Raw genomic sequence first — 15441 nt, 5'->3', positions numbered from 1 at the left:
ATCCAAGAAAATAGCAGTCAGACTCCTCACTCGCTTTTTTTTTAACTTTCAAAAAATTATTTATTTAGCATTTTATTTTTCCCCAGTTGCATGCATAGACAATTTTTAACATTAACAAAAAAACTGAGTTCCAAACTCTCCCCCTCTTTCCCCTCCCTCTTCATTGAGAAGGCAAGCAATTTGATATGGATTATACATGTGCAGTCATGCAATATATTTGTATATTAGTCATGTGAAAGAAAATAGAGACAAAAAAATAAAGGTTTTTTAAAAAAAAAATCTACTTCAATCTCATTCAGACTTTATCAGTTCTTTTTCTGGGCGTAGATAGCATTTTTTGTCATAAGTCCATCGGAATAATCTTGGATTCTTGCTTTGCTGAGAACGGCTAAGTCATTCACAGAGGATCATCATACAACATTGCTGTTACTTTGTACAGCATTCTCCTGGTTCTTCTCATTTCACTTTGCATCAGTCCCTGTGAGTCTTTCCAAGTTTCTCTGAAGCCAGCCCTTTCATTATTTCTTCCCCTGCCACTTAATAGTATTTTATTTTTTCCAATTAGATGTAAAGGTAGTTTTCAACATTCACTTTTATAAGACTTTGAGTTTCTAATTTTTTTCTCCCTCCCTCCCCTCAACCCTCTCCTGTCCTAGCTGTCTTAGCCTACAATTTGACATAGGTTATCTATGTACAGTCCTGTTAGATATATTTCCACATTAGTTGGTTGGTTGTTGTCCTTTGTTTTTGAAGAGGACCAAAATGACATCACCATGACAAAGTCAAGTTTCAGTGTGTCCGACTGTGGCTGATCGGACCAATACGAGCTCAGAATGCTCCACCACAGATCAGGCACAGATAGTCTGTATGAATTTTGGGGGATACTCCAGATTTGTGCACCCTGTGTTTACTTTGTGCTGTCTCAATTCTGTTCAGCTCATAGAGCACAGCACACTTTCTGATGTGAGCACGCCATGCTGAGTGGTCCTGTGCCAGTGTCTCCCATGTTGCACAATCAAATCCAGTTAGTGGAAATCCTATTTCCACATCAGTCATGTTGTGAAAGAAGAATCATAACAACAGGGAAAAATCATAAGAAAGGAAAAAGAGAGAAAATAGTCTGCTTCCATCCGCATTTAGATTCCATAGTTCTTTCTCAGGATGTGGATAGCATTTTCCATCATGAGTCTTTTGGAGTTGTCTGAGATCCTTGCATTGCTGAGAAGAGCTAAGTTTATCAAAGCTGATCATTTCACAGTGCTGCTGTTACCACGTATAATGTTCTCCTCCTTCTTCTCATTTCACTCAGCATCAGTTCATGTAAGTCTTTCCGAGATTTTCGGAAGTTGGCTTGTTTGTTCTTTCTTATAGCACAATAGTATTCCATGACATTCATATACCACAGCTTGTTCAGCCAATTCCCAATGGATAGGCATCCCCTCTACCCTTGGCAGGCCTCTGCTGAGCATAGGGTTCCTTTCCAGCCCCATAGTTTATGAAGGAGAATTGACAGGCTGGCAATTATCCAGAGGGGGCTCAGGGGCCATGGCATTAGAGGTTCCCAGGAAGGACTTGGGGAGCTTGTCTTGGAGAAGCCTGAGGCACAGGAGGGCTGCCTTGTAGAGGAGGGATTATTGTCCCCAGTGGGCAAGCAATGGGGTGAAAGCTGTAAAGATAGGTCAGGAAAAACCTCCAATAATACAGTTGTCCCAGCATGCAAGGGTCTGCCCAAGGAGGTGGTGGTCTCCCTTCCTTGGAGGTCTTCAGGAAGAGGACAGAAGCTCACATGAAAGGTATGTTATAGGGAGGTACCTTTCCAGTACAGGTTGAACTGAAGGCTGCTGAAGTCCCTTCTAAAACTCATATTTGATGAATCTGTAATTTGATGAGATGGACCTAGCCACAGCAAGAAGTCTTGGAAAAGAGAAGGGCCATTTCTCCTCAGAAACTGGTGCAAAAGAGTGGAAAATGAGGAGGATAGAGGAGGGGGGCAAGTGGAGAGCTCATGGCTGAGATCCTTGATGTTCGCAGCAAAGGAAGAGGCAAGATTCTTTGTTGAGAGAGAGATGGAGGCCCTTCAAGAGAGGAAAAGAAGGTTTGGAGAGAGAGAGAGAGAGAGAGAGAGAGAGAGAGAGAGAGAGAGATCAACCGAGATTAGATAACATAATTTTGTGGAGGTCAGTTGGGCACAGTTGGGCACCTTCCTCCTTCATTGGCATTCAGCAGCACAAGAGGGGGCAGGAATGGAGAAGATAGTGGTTATCCCAAGGATGATGGGAGTGAAGTTTATTAAGGCATCATGGAGCACAACATTCCACAGCAGAGGTCTAGAGCTCATTAACTTTGGGGTCCAGTTATTGAAGGGAAGTCAGAGTAGGGCAGAAGAGATAAATTTGATGTCCTAGGAGACTGGAGAATACACTCAGGAGAAGTGAGACATGGAGAGGAACAGGGAGACAGGAGGTTGTAATCAGAGAGGTCTTATCTTTTTTCAATTATTTTTTTTCTCTCTATCCCTTCTCCTCCAATGAAAACAAATGAAAAACCAGAGGGACAGATTTCAAAATTCTGGATCATGGAAGTTAGAAGAGCTATAGGTGCTGGTGAGATCCATATTCTGACTGTCCTTGTGTGGCTAGGGTAAACAGAGGGTATTTGACTATTGAGGTTGATAAGCTGGGAGGACAAGGTGTGTATTGAACATGTTTTGTAAGATTCCCCAGGTCTGATCCATAGTCATATGAAAAAATGCTCTAAATCTAAATTGATTAGAGAAATGCAAATTATACAACTCTGAGGTACCACTTCATACCTATAAGAATGGCTAATATGACAAAAAGGGAAAATATTGGATGTTGGGAGGATGTGGGAAAACTAATGCACTATTAGTGGAGTTGTGAGCTGATCCAACCATTCTGGAGAGCAATTTGGAACTATGCCCAAAAGACTATAAAACGTGCATACCCTTTGATCCAGTAATACAACTTCTAGGTCTATATTCCAAAGACACTCATCAAAAGGAGAAAGGACCTATTTGTACAAAAATATTTACAGCAGCTCTTTTTTGTGGTGGCTAAGAAATGGAAATCAAAGTGATGCCCATCAACTGGGGAATGGCTAAACAAGCTGTGTTATATGATTGTGATAGAATATTATTATGCTTTAAGAAGTGATGAGCAGGATGATTTCAGAAAAATTTGGAAAGACTTACATGAACTGATACATAGTGAAGCAAACAGAACCAGGAGAACATTGTATACAGTAACAGCAACATTGTAACAATAATTAACTGTGACTGACTTAGCTGTTCTCAGAAGGATCCAAGACAATCCCAAAGACCTAATGATGAAGCATGCTACCTACCTCCACAGAGAGAATTGATATTGACTAAATGCAGATTGAAACATGTTATTTTCACTTTCTTTCTTTCATTCTTTTTCTTTTGAATCTTGTAGAAAACAACCAATATGGAAATGTTTTGCATAATTACACATGTATAGCCTATATCTGATTGCTTACCATCTCAGGGAGTGGGGAAGGGGAGAAGAAAGAGAAAGGGAGGGATAAAAATGTGGAACTCAAAGGTTTTTTTTAATGTTTTTAAAACTGTTTGTATGTAATTGGGGGAAAATAAAATATATTTTGAAAATGAAAAAAAAGATCCCCAAGTCTGAGGACAGAAGTTGGTATGGGAAGGAAGACTGAGAGGTAGGGACTGAATTCCCCAGTGGGGGAGGGGATGATCTGGGTCATGAAAGTCCTACCTCTAGGATCTGGATGGGACAGTGAGGATCAGAGAGTGTGCTGACTCCTTGTCCTCATCTGTCATGTTGAGGACATTAGAGAAGGGACCTCTGAATCACTATATCGGGGTCGGGAGGGACATCAGACGGTTCTAGTCCAACTTACACTAGAAAGGAACACCCATTAAACATGCCTGGTAAGTAGTCAGCCAGCCTTGAAGCTCTCCAAGGAGGTCAGGCCACAGAAAGCTCACTACCTGCTTCCTCTGAGGACTCGGGAGTCTCTCAATGTGTACTGATTGATGGGCTGTCAGATCCCATCACTGGATCAGTTGGGCTTTCTTAACAGAATCCTATAATGTGAAAGTTGCTGGGGACTTCCCTGGTTTCTAGCTTGATCCATATATTAAGGAATTCCCCCCAGTGGCACCTACCTCTGAGAAGTGGCCATCCATCTTCTGCTTAAAATTCCTGAGGGGACACACTGCTGGAGTCCCAGCACTTCCCAGATGAAAGCAGCCTAGTCTATTCACATCCCAAGGACCCCAGAGGAACAAGATCATGTAGCTGTTGGGAGAAGTGGCAGAAATTTTTCCCTTGGACCTGTGGGGATGCCTATAGCTCTGCCCTGCCACAGATCTAGGATTTTCCTGATAGGGACATTCATGAGCATGGGAGGGACCCCAGCTGGCCCATACCTGTTCATTCTGGGGTCATCCTTGCTCTACAAATTGACCAGCACCAGCCAGGCCCCTTTCCCCACCTTGGGGGCAGCATCCTGGGCTCTTCCTGGAGGACCAGCAGCTGCCTTTTCTAGCTGGATCCTCTTCTCAGGAGCCTTTTTTGGTAACAGTGACTCATTCACATAATGAAGGATTGAGAGAGGGGCTGGCCTGTGATGCATGTGCATAGGTGAGGAAACTGCATTTACCAACAATGATCGGGTACTTCTCTGTAGCTAATAGTCTTAAAGCATTGTCTAGACCAGTAAGAGGTTAGGGGATTTCCCCTGGGTCACACAGCATGTGTATGTGTGTGCATGTACATTGTGTGCGCATGTGCAACTGTGCACACGCACGTGTGTTCATGCATGTATGCATGCATGTATGTGCGTTCATGTGCACATGTGTGTCAAGTGGGATCTAAACCCTGATCTTCCTTTCTTTAAAACTAGCTCTCTGTGCAGTAGACCACACTTCCTTGAACTGAAAAAGCACTTTCCATTAATGGCCTGAAGGATTAAGCCCTTAAACTGTGGTCTTTGCCGGTGGGTAGGTCTTACAGGCCAGTTTGCAGATAGGCTGGCTCCTCCTCAAAGAGTCCAATTGTGCTTCACCAGTGCCTGGCACAACGTAGGTGCAGAATAAATTCTTATTGACTCACTGACTGTGCCACAAAGTGGGTGTCTTCATTGAATCTAAGACCAGAAGAGACCTTAGCACACATATATCTCTGTAATGATTGTCTGCGTCTCTGCATCAGGATCTATTTCTAGAATAAAAGAAGATCCCCCTCCTCCCCCTCCCGTTTCTGCCATTTGAAGCCCTTTCCTATCAGGCTCCAGCCCAGTCAAGCAGCCCAACGAGTGTTCCTCATAAATGACTTCCCATTTCCCATCTCCACACCTTTGTCCAAGCTGTGCCCCAGACCTGGCAAGTGCTCTTTCCTTCCCTCCACCTCCGGAAGCCTCCGGCTCCTTCTAAGGATCAGTTCAGGCAGTCCCTCTCACACAGGGTCTTTCCTAATTTCTCCAGTTCTTAGTGTTCTCGCCCCACAAACAAAGCAAAATGGTTCCATATTGACTTTGCTTATGTTGTTCGTATGACTTTCCAGTACGGTTACTTCTACCTTGTTGGAGACAAGCTTGTCGTAGGCTGTACCTGGTTTTTGTCTTTGCGCTCTTTGCTAGTACCAGACACAGTGTTATTGGTTTTTTTCAGCCATGTCCAACTCTTTGTGACTCCATTTAGAGTTTTCTTGGCAAAGATACTAGAGTGGTTTATCTCATTTTACAGATGAGGAAACTGAGGCAAACAGGGTTAGTGACTTGCCCAGGATCACATAGCTAGTAAGTGTCTGAGGCTGGATTTGAACTCATGAAGATGAGTTTTCCTGACTCCAAGTCTAGCACTCTATCCACTGTGGTGCCAGCTAGTTGCCCATATCGAGGACATGCATCCATCAAGACTTACATTTTCATGATGCAGACATGCTTTCCTCCAACTAGCATTTAAGATGCACTGGCATTCCCTGACCTCAGGCTGAATAGGCTTGGAAGTGAGCTGGCTGTCAAAGGGAAGCCACATGCCACAGCTAATCCATCTCCTTCAGAGATGACCTAAAGCCAGAGACATGGGCCACATGTACTCTTCAACCAATCAATCAACAAATTTCTATCCAGCCTCTGCTTGGCAGGATGCTCTATGCTAGGCACTGTGTTAGGCATGGAAATCTAAGATGAAAAAGCATCCTACTGAGAAGTTAGGACAGGTTCACAAGCAAATAAATAAGAATTATTTTCACCAAGATTGCTTTGGAGAAGCTCACCACTGTGTAGTCACATTTTTCCTACTCACAATTAGTATTAATATAACACTTTAAAGTTTACAAGGCCCTTGGTGGAGTGGTGAACTGATTCAGTCATTCTAGAGAGCAATTTGGAACTATGCCCAAAGGGTTATAAAACCGTACATATCCTTTGATCCAGTAATACCACTTCTAGGTTTGTATCCCAAAGAAACTTTAAAAGTGAGGAGGGGAGAGAGAGAAGGACCTATTTGTACAAAAATAGTTATAGCAGCTCTTTTTGTGGTGGAAAAGAATTAGAAATTAAGGGGATGCCCATCCATTGAGGAATGGCTGAACAAGTTGTGGTATATGAATGTAATGGAATACTACTGTGGTATAAGAAAGAACAAGTGGTAGGATTTCAGAAAAATCTGGAAAGGTTTATATGAACCAAGGTAAATTGAATTGAGCAGAATCAGGAGAACATTGTACACAGTAATAGCAATATTGTATGATAATCAACTGTGAACGACTGCTTTTCTCAGCAATGCAATGATCCAAGACAATTCCATAGGATCCATGATGAAAAATGCTCTCCACCTCCAGAGAAAGAACTATGGAGTCTGAATGCAGAGTGAAGCAGATTATTTTTTCACTTTCTTTGTGTTTTTAATATTTTCTTCCCTTTTTGGTCTGTGGTTTTTTTCACATGACTAATGTGAAAATGTTTGGCATGGCTGCACATGTATAACCTATATCCAACTGCTTACCATCTCAGGGAGGGAGAGAGGAAATTTGGAATTTGAAGTTTTTTTAAATGAATGTTTCAAATTACCTTACAGGTAATTGGGGAAAAATAAAAGATTTTTTTAAAGTTTACAAACAAGTTCTTTAAAAATATTCTCTCACAACAACCTTGGGAAACAGGGGCTATTATGATCCCCATTTTAAACTGAGGTAGAGACTTGCCCTACACAGATGGTTCCATTACTGAGCACAATTCCTGGCATGTAATAGGTAATTAGTAAATGTTTACTGATTGAAGTGTCCGGGGCTGGACACTTAAACTCAAGTCTTCTCAACTCCTTTCTCAGCACTCTGCACTGTGGCATCCCCTAGTTTTCTTTCAGGAGGTTATTGCAATACTGTTTAAAGATGATGAGAGCCTCAATTCCTATGTGAGGGGTGAGAAGATGATGAATGTGAGGGATGTTGTAGGACTAAAAAAAACTAGATTTGGCAGCTGATTAGGTTTTGGGGTAGGATGAGTGGCTGTCAAGTTGAGGAAGATACTGGTCAGGATGGTTGGTGGGCTGACAGTGCCCTGGAGGAAAAGGGAAGTGGGGAGAAAGAGAAGGCAGTCCAGTTCAGACACATTGAGCCTGAGATGTCTATGAGTTATCCAGTTCAAGAGATCTAATGGGCCATTGGAGATGGGAGGCTGAGGGTCAGCTGAGAGGTTAGGGCTGGATTAGTAGATCTGAGGACCACAGGCATAGTGATGATCATTTAATCCACAGGAATGAATGGGATCCCCAAGAGAGAAAGTGGAGAGAAAGAAAAAAAGAGGACCAAGAACAGAACTTTTGAGGATGCCCATGCAGGCATTGGGACATACTCCAGCAGAGGAAACTTGGGAGGAGAACCAGGAAGGCACTGTCAGGACAGTTTGGAAGTTGGAGTCTCCAGGAAGAGCAGTGGCCAGCAGGGTCAAATGCTGCAGAGCTTCCTGGAAGCAGGGGAGTTAAGAAAAGGCTGCTGGTGTTTGCAATAAAGAGCTGGATCACTGGAATCTTTCAAGAGACCAGTTTTGTGGAGTGGTGGCAGAAGAGGCCAAATTGTAAGGCACTGATGGCATGGAGACCAAGGGTAGAGATAGCTTTTTCTAAGTTTGGCTATAAAAATGAGGAGAAATGGAACTAGAACTTGAAGAGATGGTTCCATTTTCTTTCTTTTAAGAAAGGAGGAGACCTAAGCATGTTTGTAGGTAACAGAGAAGAAACCAGTGAATTGAGAAAGATGTTAACTTAGAGAGTGAGAGGGGACTGTTTCAAAGAACAAGACCAAATGGTGCCTTCAAAGAATCTTATGATACAAAGAAATGGGTTGGTCATGTAGCAAAAGCAAGAGAGGAGAGGTGGACAGTCAGACCATTCTGCTAACACCCTAGCCACATGTGAGAGCTAGCAAGGAAGGCCTTCAGCATGCTGAAGAGACCCCTGCAAGGAAATCCATGGGAGGGAGTAAACACAATTAACAGGGTGGTCACGCAGGGATGACTTTTAATCTGTGTCACTGTAGAAACTTCCCCTCCATCAATGAGATCACAGACCTATCAGAGGGGGTACTTGGAGGGCAGGAAGGAAGACATGACGAAAAAGACAGACTCCTAGAGGAGACTGGATGAGACGAGATCAGGAGCACAAAGAGAGGGGATCCCTTTGATGAGGAGGAATCCTCCAGGCTCTGAGACTGGAGCCCAGGAGGTAAAGATGAAAGAAAATTCCCAGGTGCCTGGAAGAGAAAAAGTTCTGCCCAGGGTCCCCTCTGTTTCCTAACACACACACACACACACACACACACACACACACACACACTCACACCACTTCTGGCATTGTACTTTGGTGGCAGAGAAAAACAGGTGTAGAGAACAAACATTGGCTGGCTCCTGAATCTACCGGTTCCCTCACTATGTCTGGGTGGTGATCCCAGGCTCTTGTGGGCCAAGCTAGTGGAGTGTGAATTCTCACAAAGAGGAAAGGACCTGCTGGGACAATGTTGTGCTCAGGACCATCTTGGTTCAGTGTGAAGGACAAAGTCAGGTTGCCCAAAGTCCTCAGCAATACTAACTATCTCCTGAGGTGAGGAAGGGCTGTGATCTGGGCCAGGGGAGGCTGAGAGCGCTTTCACCTACCAGTTCAGCTATTGAAGTAAGATCATGCTATTTGTTGCACAATATTGGGCAAGGTGCCTAATGTCTCTAGCCTGGGTCCCTCCCTTCCTTCTTTGTGGGAGAGAACAGTCTGACCCCTACTCTCTGAATACAAGCAGGTGAAATGTTCAGAGCATCTGGAGATGGCTTTGCAGGAGGTGGGACTTCTGCCTTTCCCTCTTTCCCTGCTCCAGCTTGGGTAGATCCAGCAGTGGTACTGAGAGCTGGGGATTCTCCTTTTCCAATGGCAAGGGAGGACCATGCCCACCTCTGCTCACCAGAACCGAACCGAGTCTTCCTTCCCAGCCTGGTTTATGAAGATTAAGGCTGGAGAAGACACCCCTTTTACCCTAACTCTCATACATGACTCTGAGCTCAAGCCAGGGATCCTAAGGGTACCCCATCCCACCATTTTCCAAGTCTGTGCCAGGCAGCAAGGAGGTCTTTTCTAGTCTGGCTCCTTGGTAAGCTTCAGCTGGCGCTGGGCAGGGGCAGGACTACCCAGGGATCTTCTCTCTGCTGCAACCAGGGTGCCTACTCTATCTGTACCACGGAGTCTCCGTTGGCTGAGTGGGTGGGTGCCTGCCAGTGAAGGTTCTCTGGGTCCAGGCTCAGTGGCCTCAGGACAGAGGTCAGGACCTTGCCTCAGCCGTCTCTGCCAAGGGCGCCCGGGGCCAGGTCAGGGAGGATGCTCCTCCCCGGGTTGGAGAGCGTCCGGGCGGGGCAGGGGTAGAACAGCAGGAGCAGGGAGCGGAGGGGGGTTCTGGGAGGGAAAAGGGGGCAGGGGGAGGGTGGAGGTTGGCACTGATTGGCTGACACCGGTGCCAGTCGCCGCCGCGGTCCCAGCCGCTTCCGCCTGCTTGCTCCCTCTCACTCCCCCCTCCCCTTTCATCTCCTCCCCCTCCCTCGTTCCCTCCTTCCTCGCTCTCTCTCCTCGCTCTCTCCCTTGCTCGCTCACGCTCGCTCCGCTCAGCGCTCGGGGAGCAGCTGCTGGGCCGGAGAACAAGGAGCGCGGGCGGGCGGTGCGAGGCTCCCGGGTTCGGTCCTTGCGGGCGTCCGCCAGGGACCATGCAGCTACGGGAGCATCACCAGCAGCAGCAGCATCACCAGCAGCAGCAGCAGCAGCAGCAGCGGGCGCAGCAGCAGCAGCGGGCGCAGCAGAGGCGGGGGCTCCTCGGCGCCTAGGCGGCCCCAGCCCCGCGCTTTCCCGGGGAAGGAGCCTTGGCCACCGGGGCTGGCCGCCGGGTGGCCGTCCAGCGAAGCTTTGCGGGCCCGCGCTTCCTAGAGGGAAGGAAGAGGAGGAGGAGGAGGAGGACCAGCGGAGGAGCAGAGGCAGGTAGCAGCCCCAGCGGCAGCCCAGGCCCCGACCCCAGTCCCGTCCCCAGAAGCCCCAGAGGCCCCGGCGACCTCAACCCCGGCAGCGGCAGAGCGCGCTGCCCGTCCGGGAGGGACGGCCGAGCGGGCTTACCAGGAGGAGAAGCCGGGCGCCCCCTGCCCCCGCCCCGCAGACGGGCCCCCGCCGCCGCCCTCGTCCCAGTCCTCGGCCCGCAGCCTTGCCGGCCAGCGATGACATCCACGGGGAAAGAAGGCAGCGGAGCGCAACACGCGCAGTATGTGGGACCCTACCGCCTGGAGAAGACGCTGGGCAAGGGGCAGACAGGTGCGTGGGGACGACCGAGAGATGCACAGCCAGAGGGATGGAGGGACCCACCGATGGGGGGTGGGGGGTGGCGGTGCGGCCTGCCTGTGGGGCGGGGGCAGGGACTGGAGCCGAGACTACCGGACGGCTGGGCGTGCGCTGGCCGGCGGGAGGGGCTGGGTGCTGGCGCAGGAGGCCGGCGTTCGCTGGTGCCCCTCTGCATCCCCGGGAGCGGCGCGGCTGGGCGCGGATGGGGGTAGGGGAGGATCCAGGCGGTGGCGGCGGCGGCCCGTCTGTCATGACATCATGATGGAGAAGGGTGTAGTCCGCCGTGATACGGGGTAGCCAGTGGGTTGCGGACCGATGGACTGACAGACGGGCGGGCGGGCCCAGCGGCGGGGGCGGGTTAGGTCCAGGCGTCCCCCCTCCCCCAGCTCGGCTCCCCAGCCGGGGCCCTGGAGGCGCAGAGGCCGGGCTGCGGCACAGCGACATTTCTGCAGGCTTCCCCGACTCCCGCGCCAGCTCCCCCCCCCCCCCCCCCCCCCGCCCCAATCTCCTCTCCTGTTCTTTCAGGCTCGCTCTCCTTCTCTTCTCCCGAGGGTGGGTGGGCTGCAGGCAGACAGGCAGGCAGGCGGCTGGCCCTGCGGCAGGGGGAACCATTGTCTGGAGGGAGAAAGGGAGCGCGGGGGTTCATCCGTCTGTTTGTCCGTCAGTCCCGCTGCACAGGGCTGGCCTGGCATGGGGAAGAGGGGGAGGGGAACAGGCTTCGGGCAGTTGGGGCGCGGCCGGGCCCGGGGCCCCGAGGGAGGGCACCCCACCCGCGGACAGAGTACGGACGGATGCATTCTGGTCCGCGATCTCAGCGCAGCTAGCACAGGTGCAAACCTTCACCAACCAGCGGTCTGGGGAAGGGACCGGATCACTGTTCCGGCCCGACAGGCCCCAGGCCCATTGTGTGGGATGGGGGGGGAAAGGGGGGGCTGGCAGCCAGGTCGGGCTGGGCTGAAGCTGAGCCCCCATCTGCTGGAGGCAGCCTGGCTAATAGGCGTGCCGGCCCGGCAGCTGCGCCCCCTGGGCCCCCAGCGGCCTCCATCACCTCCCCTCGGCCAGCTGGGGTGCGAGCTGAGCCGCTGGGACAAAGATCTGGTGGGACAAAGGTGAGGTCGCCCTGAGTCTGCCCGCTGTCGCGGTGCGGTCCCCTCAGTCCCAGCCCGGGCAGGTTCCCCGCTATCGTCCACAAGGGCCCCGAGCAGCAGGCTCGAAGCCGGGCTGGAGGCCCCGCGCCTGGGGGCCTCGGCTCCCCAGCCGCAGGGTTCCTGGGATGCTCTGTGAGAGCTGTTAAGCCAGTGTCTGGCCTTTGTGTGCTTGAGGCTGAGGGAGAAGGAGAAGCTGCGAGGCCCCTCGGGGCGCAATTAGTCTCCTGGAGTGGGGTTAATTTGAGCCCCAGCCCCACCCTCAAACAGAGATGAGGGGAATGTTCCTGAGCTGCCAGCTCTTCAGCTTTGAGCTCCGAGGGGAATTGGCACGATTCTACTTTACCATCAACCATTTTTTCAGGGCCTACTGTGACTGGAGGTTGGGGCAGGGCCTGGGAGACCTTAAAGCAGTAAACCCCTGTCCTAGAGGAGCTCCCAGTCTGGGCAGGGCCAAAGGAGGGACCCTGAGATCTCCAGACCACTGTTCCCCATCCCTGACGGCTAATCAGTGGGCCAGAGGGTCCCTGAACAGGCCCCAAAGGCCCCTGGTCTGGCTCCTCTTGTCCTAGGCTGTGGGTCTGCTCAGATGCCCCTTCCTTCAGTGTTTTCTGACTCAGCCATTTTGTTTCTTAAGGTGAAAACCACACACCAGGCTCTCTTGCTGGTCACCGTGTTCCCCCTACTCAGCAGAGAAGCAAAGCCTGGCATTTTCCTTGGCATCTTCTACTTTCCCACACTCTCCCACTTGACCAGACTGGCAACCTCTGGGTGTTCTCATTCATTCAGCCACTTGCTGAGGATGGTGGCCTACCCTATGTCTCCCAGCCTGTCTGGAGGCTACAAGCCCTCACCACTTGACTATCCCAATAGCTTTCTCATTGCTTTCTTTGCCTCATAATTTGCCCCCTCTCCCATCCACCCTCTACACACAGTAGCTTCTGAGGGGGATCTTCCTTATACCCAGGGGTGACCTTGTTACTCCCCTGCTCAAGGGCTCCATCTGGACCCTCTTGCCTCTGGAATCAAATGTGAAGTCCTGTTTGCCATGAAAAGCCCCCATTGCCATTCTCCAGCCAGCCCCTCTGCCTCTGTACCTGGCATGCTCTCCCTCCTCATTTCAGTCCCTTCAGGGCTTACCAGGAGGTCTTGTCTGTTTTCAGGCAGGCTCAGGGGTTAGTTTTCCCCCATTCCCCAATGACTCCCTACACATTTCCTCTACATTGTGAATGTGCTTACCTGGTTGCTTTGCTTTCTCCCAGTAAGATAAGTTCTTGTTCTGAGTGTGCTTCTGCATCCCTTGTGCTTAGTTCCATGCCTGACACCCTTTTCCATGTGGATGGATGTTTGTTTGTTCAGATTGAGAAAATCCCCAGACTTAAGGGAAGAACAAGGCAGCTGGATACCCCTCTGGGTCCCTGGGTGCAGGTTGAGTCAGCTCCAGAAAGGGCAGCAGTGCCATGGAATTTCACTCATCCAGCATTCATCACCCTGCTTCCCACCATGATATGCCAGGCTCTAGGGAAGGCCTGCAGAATAAAACTCAGCCCCTTCTACCCTTGGAGTAGATCAAGGAGTCTCAGGAGGATGTGGGTGGCATCTGTTCCTCTCTTCCTGTCTCTCTTTTCCTCCCCTTCTTCAGTGTTCTGGGTTCCCCACCAGGACAGAGCCTTTGAGTAGCTTTGGGCCTTCCCATGTACTACCTCCCAAGCTTAAATGTTGCCCCCTCCATGTCCTGGCTTGCCCTGAGGAAATGGGAGACAGTGACTGAGGCAGGGAGGAGAGAAGCCCTGGTCCAGCCTGCTAGCATCCCAGTGCCAGAAAGCAAAAGGAGAGGCAGAGATAGGCCAATCAGAAGCTCCCTGTTCCATCCCAACAGCTTCCTTCAGTGATCAGTTTGTTTCCTGAGGAGCCACTGCAATTCACTAAACCAGGAGGTGCTGGAGAGCGAGGCCCCCTCTGGGAGGGAGGTTCCAGAATAATCTAATTATCCTCCCGATAAAATTTGGTTATTCCCTGTCAAAGTACTGCCAGGCTGCTGGGAAGGGGGGCTTCTCCAAGTTTCACTGACTCCCACTGTACTCCAGTTAATTATAGGAGGGCTCCACTGTAATTAACAGTAATGAACAGGAAAAGATGTGCCTTGTGTTCCAATAACATGCTGCAAGGACCATGTTTAGAAAACATCAGATTTGAACATAAAGCAGACAGACTCTTCCCTCCCCTAGCCTCTTCCTTGCTTGGGTCTCAGTCTCCCCCTTTGGGGTGCTGGGAACCATAGATTTCTGCCTTTATTTTGGCTTCATTAGCCCTAAGATCCTTAGAAAGCTGCTGTCCCTGGATTCTTATACAATAAAGAGAAAACCGAGAAGGAAGGTTTGCTTGTGCAGCTGGGGCAGGAAGGTCTGGGGGGAGGGGCTGGAGGGGGGGAGTTCCACTCCATCCTGCTGCATGTATTTCAAGATTTATACCCAGTGAAGCACTCTGTCTATACATCTGTTGGTCCATACATCCAACTCTTCATCTGTCTGGCTGGCTGTCTGTTGGGCAGTTGGGTCTAGTAACTGCTCTCTTGATAGAAAGATAGCCTGGCCACAGCACTTTCTGTTTGTCTTTTAACACCAAGTGCTAGTGTACTTGTACTTTCCCCAGCTTGGTCTAGACTAGTGACCATGGTGAGGGGATAAAGGCTGATCTGAAAGGCCCTCTTCATTGCCCTGACTCCCAGGTTTCTCTCTTAGACTCTTCCCCAATCCATTGGGGCTTTGAGAAAGGCTTGTCTTCAGTGACCAGAAAAGTCCAAGGAAGTTAGCAAGTTCTGGAGGGAAGCTGGGTCAGACTGGCCAGAGCTGCACCTCCCAGGGGAGGAAGAGGACAAACTTGAACTCCCTCTCCCCCACACGTTTGCCTCTGTGGCACCCCCAAAGTGCAGCAATCACAGGTTCTTCTGTTTTCTGCTCCACCAGTCCTTGAAGCTGGGAGGCAACTTCCCTGGTAGGCATTGAAAAGGAAGCTTTGTAGGGAGCAGGGGCCCTACTGGCAGTATATGGTGGAAGGAACTTTCTCAGCAGAGGCTTGGACTCTGGGCAGTCTTTATTAAGAGTATCCCAAGTGCTGGCCATTGTGCCCTAGGGACTCAAATAGAGCAAAAATAGATAGTCCCTGACATCAAGAACCTTACAGTGTGATGGGATAAAGGAGCACACAAAAGAAAGATGAAAAGGGTGTAGGAGGAGAAGGTACCCTTAGAGCTGGTGCTGAGGCCAAAAAGTCAGAAAAGGCCAGAGAGCAATGAAGGCTGGCCAGCCTTGGACTCTCCTCTAAAAGCAAGCCCCGGGAAGAGCTCACTGATGTGGGAAGGGGGCTGGCATGGCAGAGAGACAGTCCAGGGGGTAGAGGGAAGGAACACTCGGTGCTGAGGAAACT

At 49.9% G+C, this 15441-nt stretch overlaps 1 protein-coding gene across 2 annotated transcripts in view; it reads left to right on the top strand.

Moving 5' to 3' along the window:
* Positions 1–10143: 10143 nt before the first annotated feature.
* The window catches only part of BRSK2 (BR serine/threonine kinase 2), a 155254-nt gene continuing 149956 nt past the window's right edge, over positions 10144–15441 (top strand). For both annotated transcript variants that reach the window (XM_072639514.1, XM_072639515.1), the window contains exon 1: positions 10144–10843. In XM_072639514.1, coding sequence (XP_072495615.1) covers positions 10750–10843 — 94 coding nt within the window. In that variant the 5' untranslated portion in view covers positions 10144–10749. The remainder of the gene's footprint in view (positions 10844–15441) is intronic.

This window comes from Notamacropus eugenii, chromosome 2 (genome assembly GCF_028372415.1).
Source record: "Notamacropus eugenii isolate mMacEug1 chromosome 2, mMacEug1.pri_v2, whole genome shotgun sequence".
In the NCBI taxonomy this organism is placed as follows: Eukaryota; Metazoa; Chordata; class Mammalia; order Diprotodontia; family Macropodidae; genus Notamacropus; species Notamacropus eugenii.
This window is presented reverse-complemented; position numbering and strand designations above follow the sequence as displayed.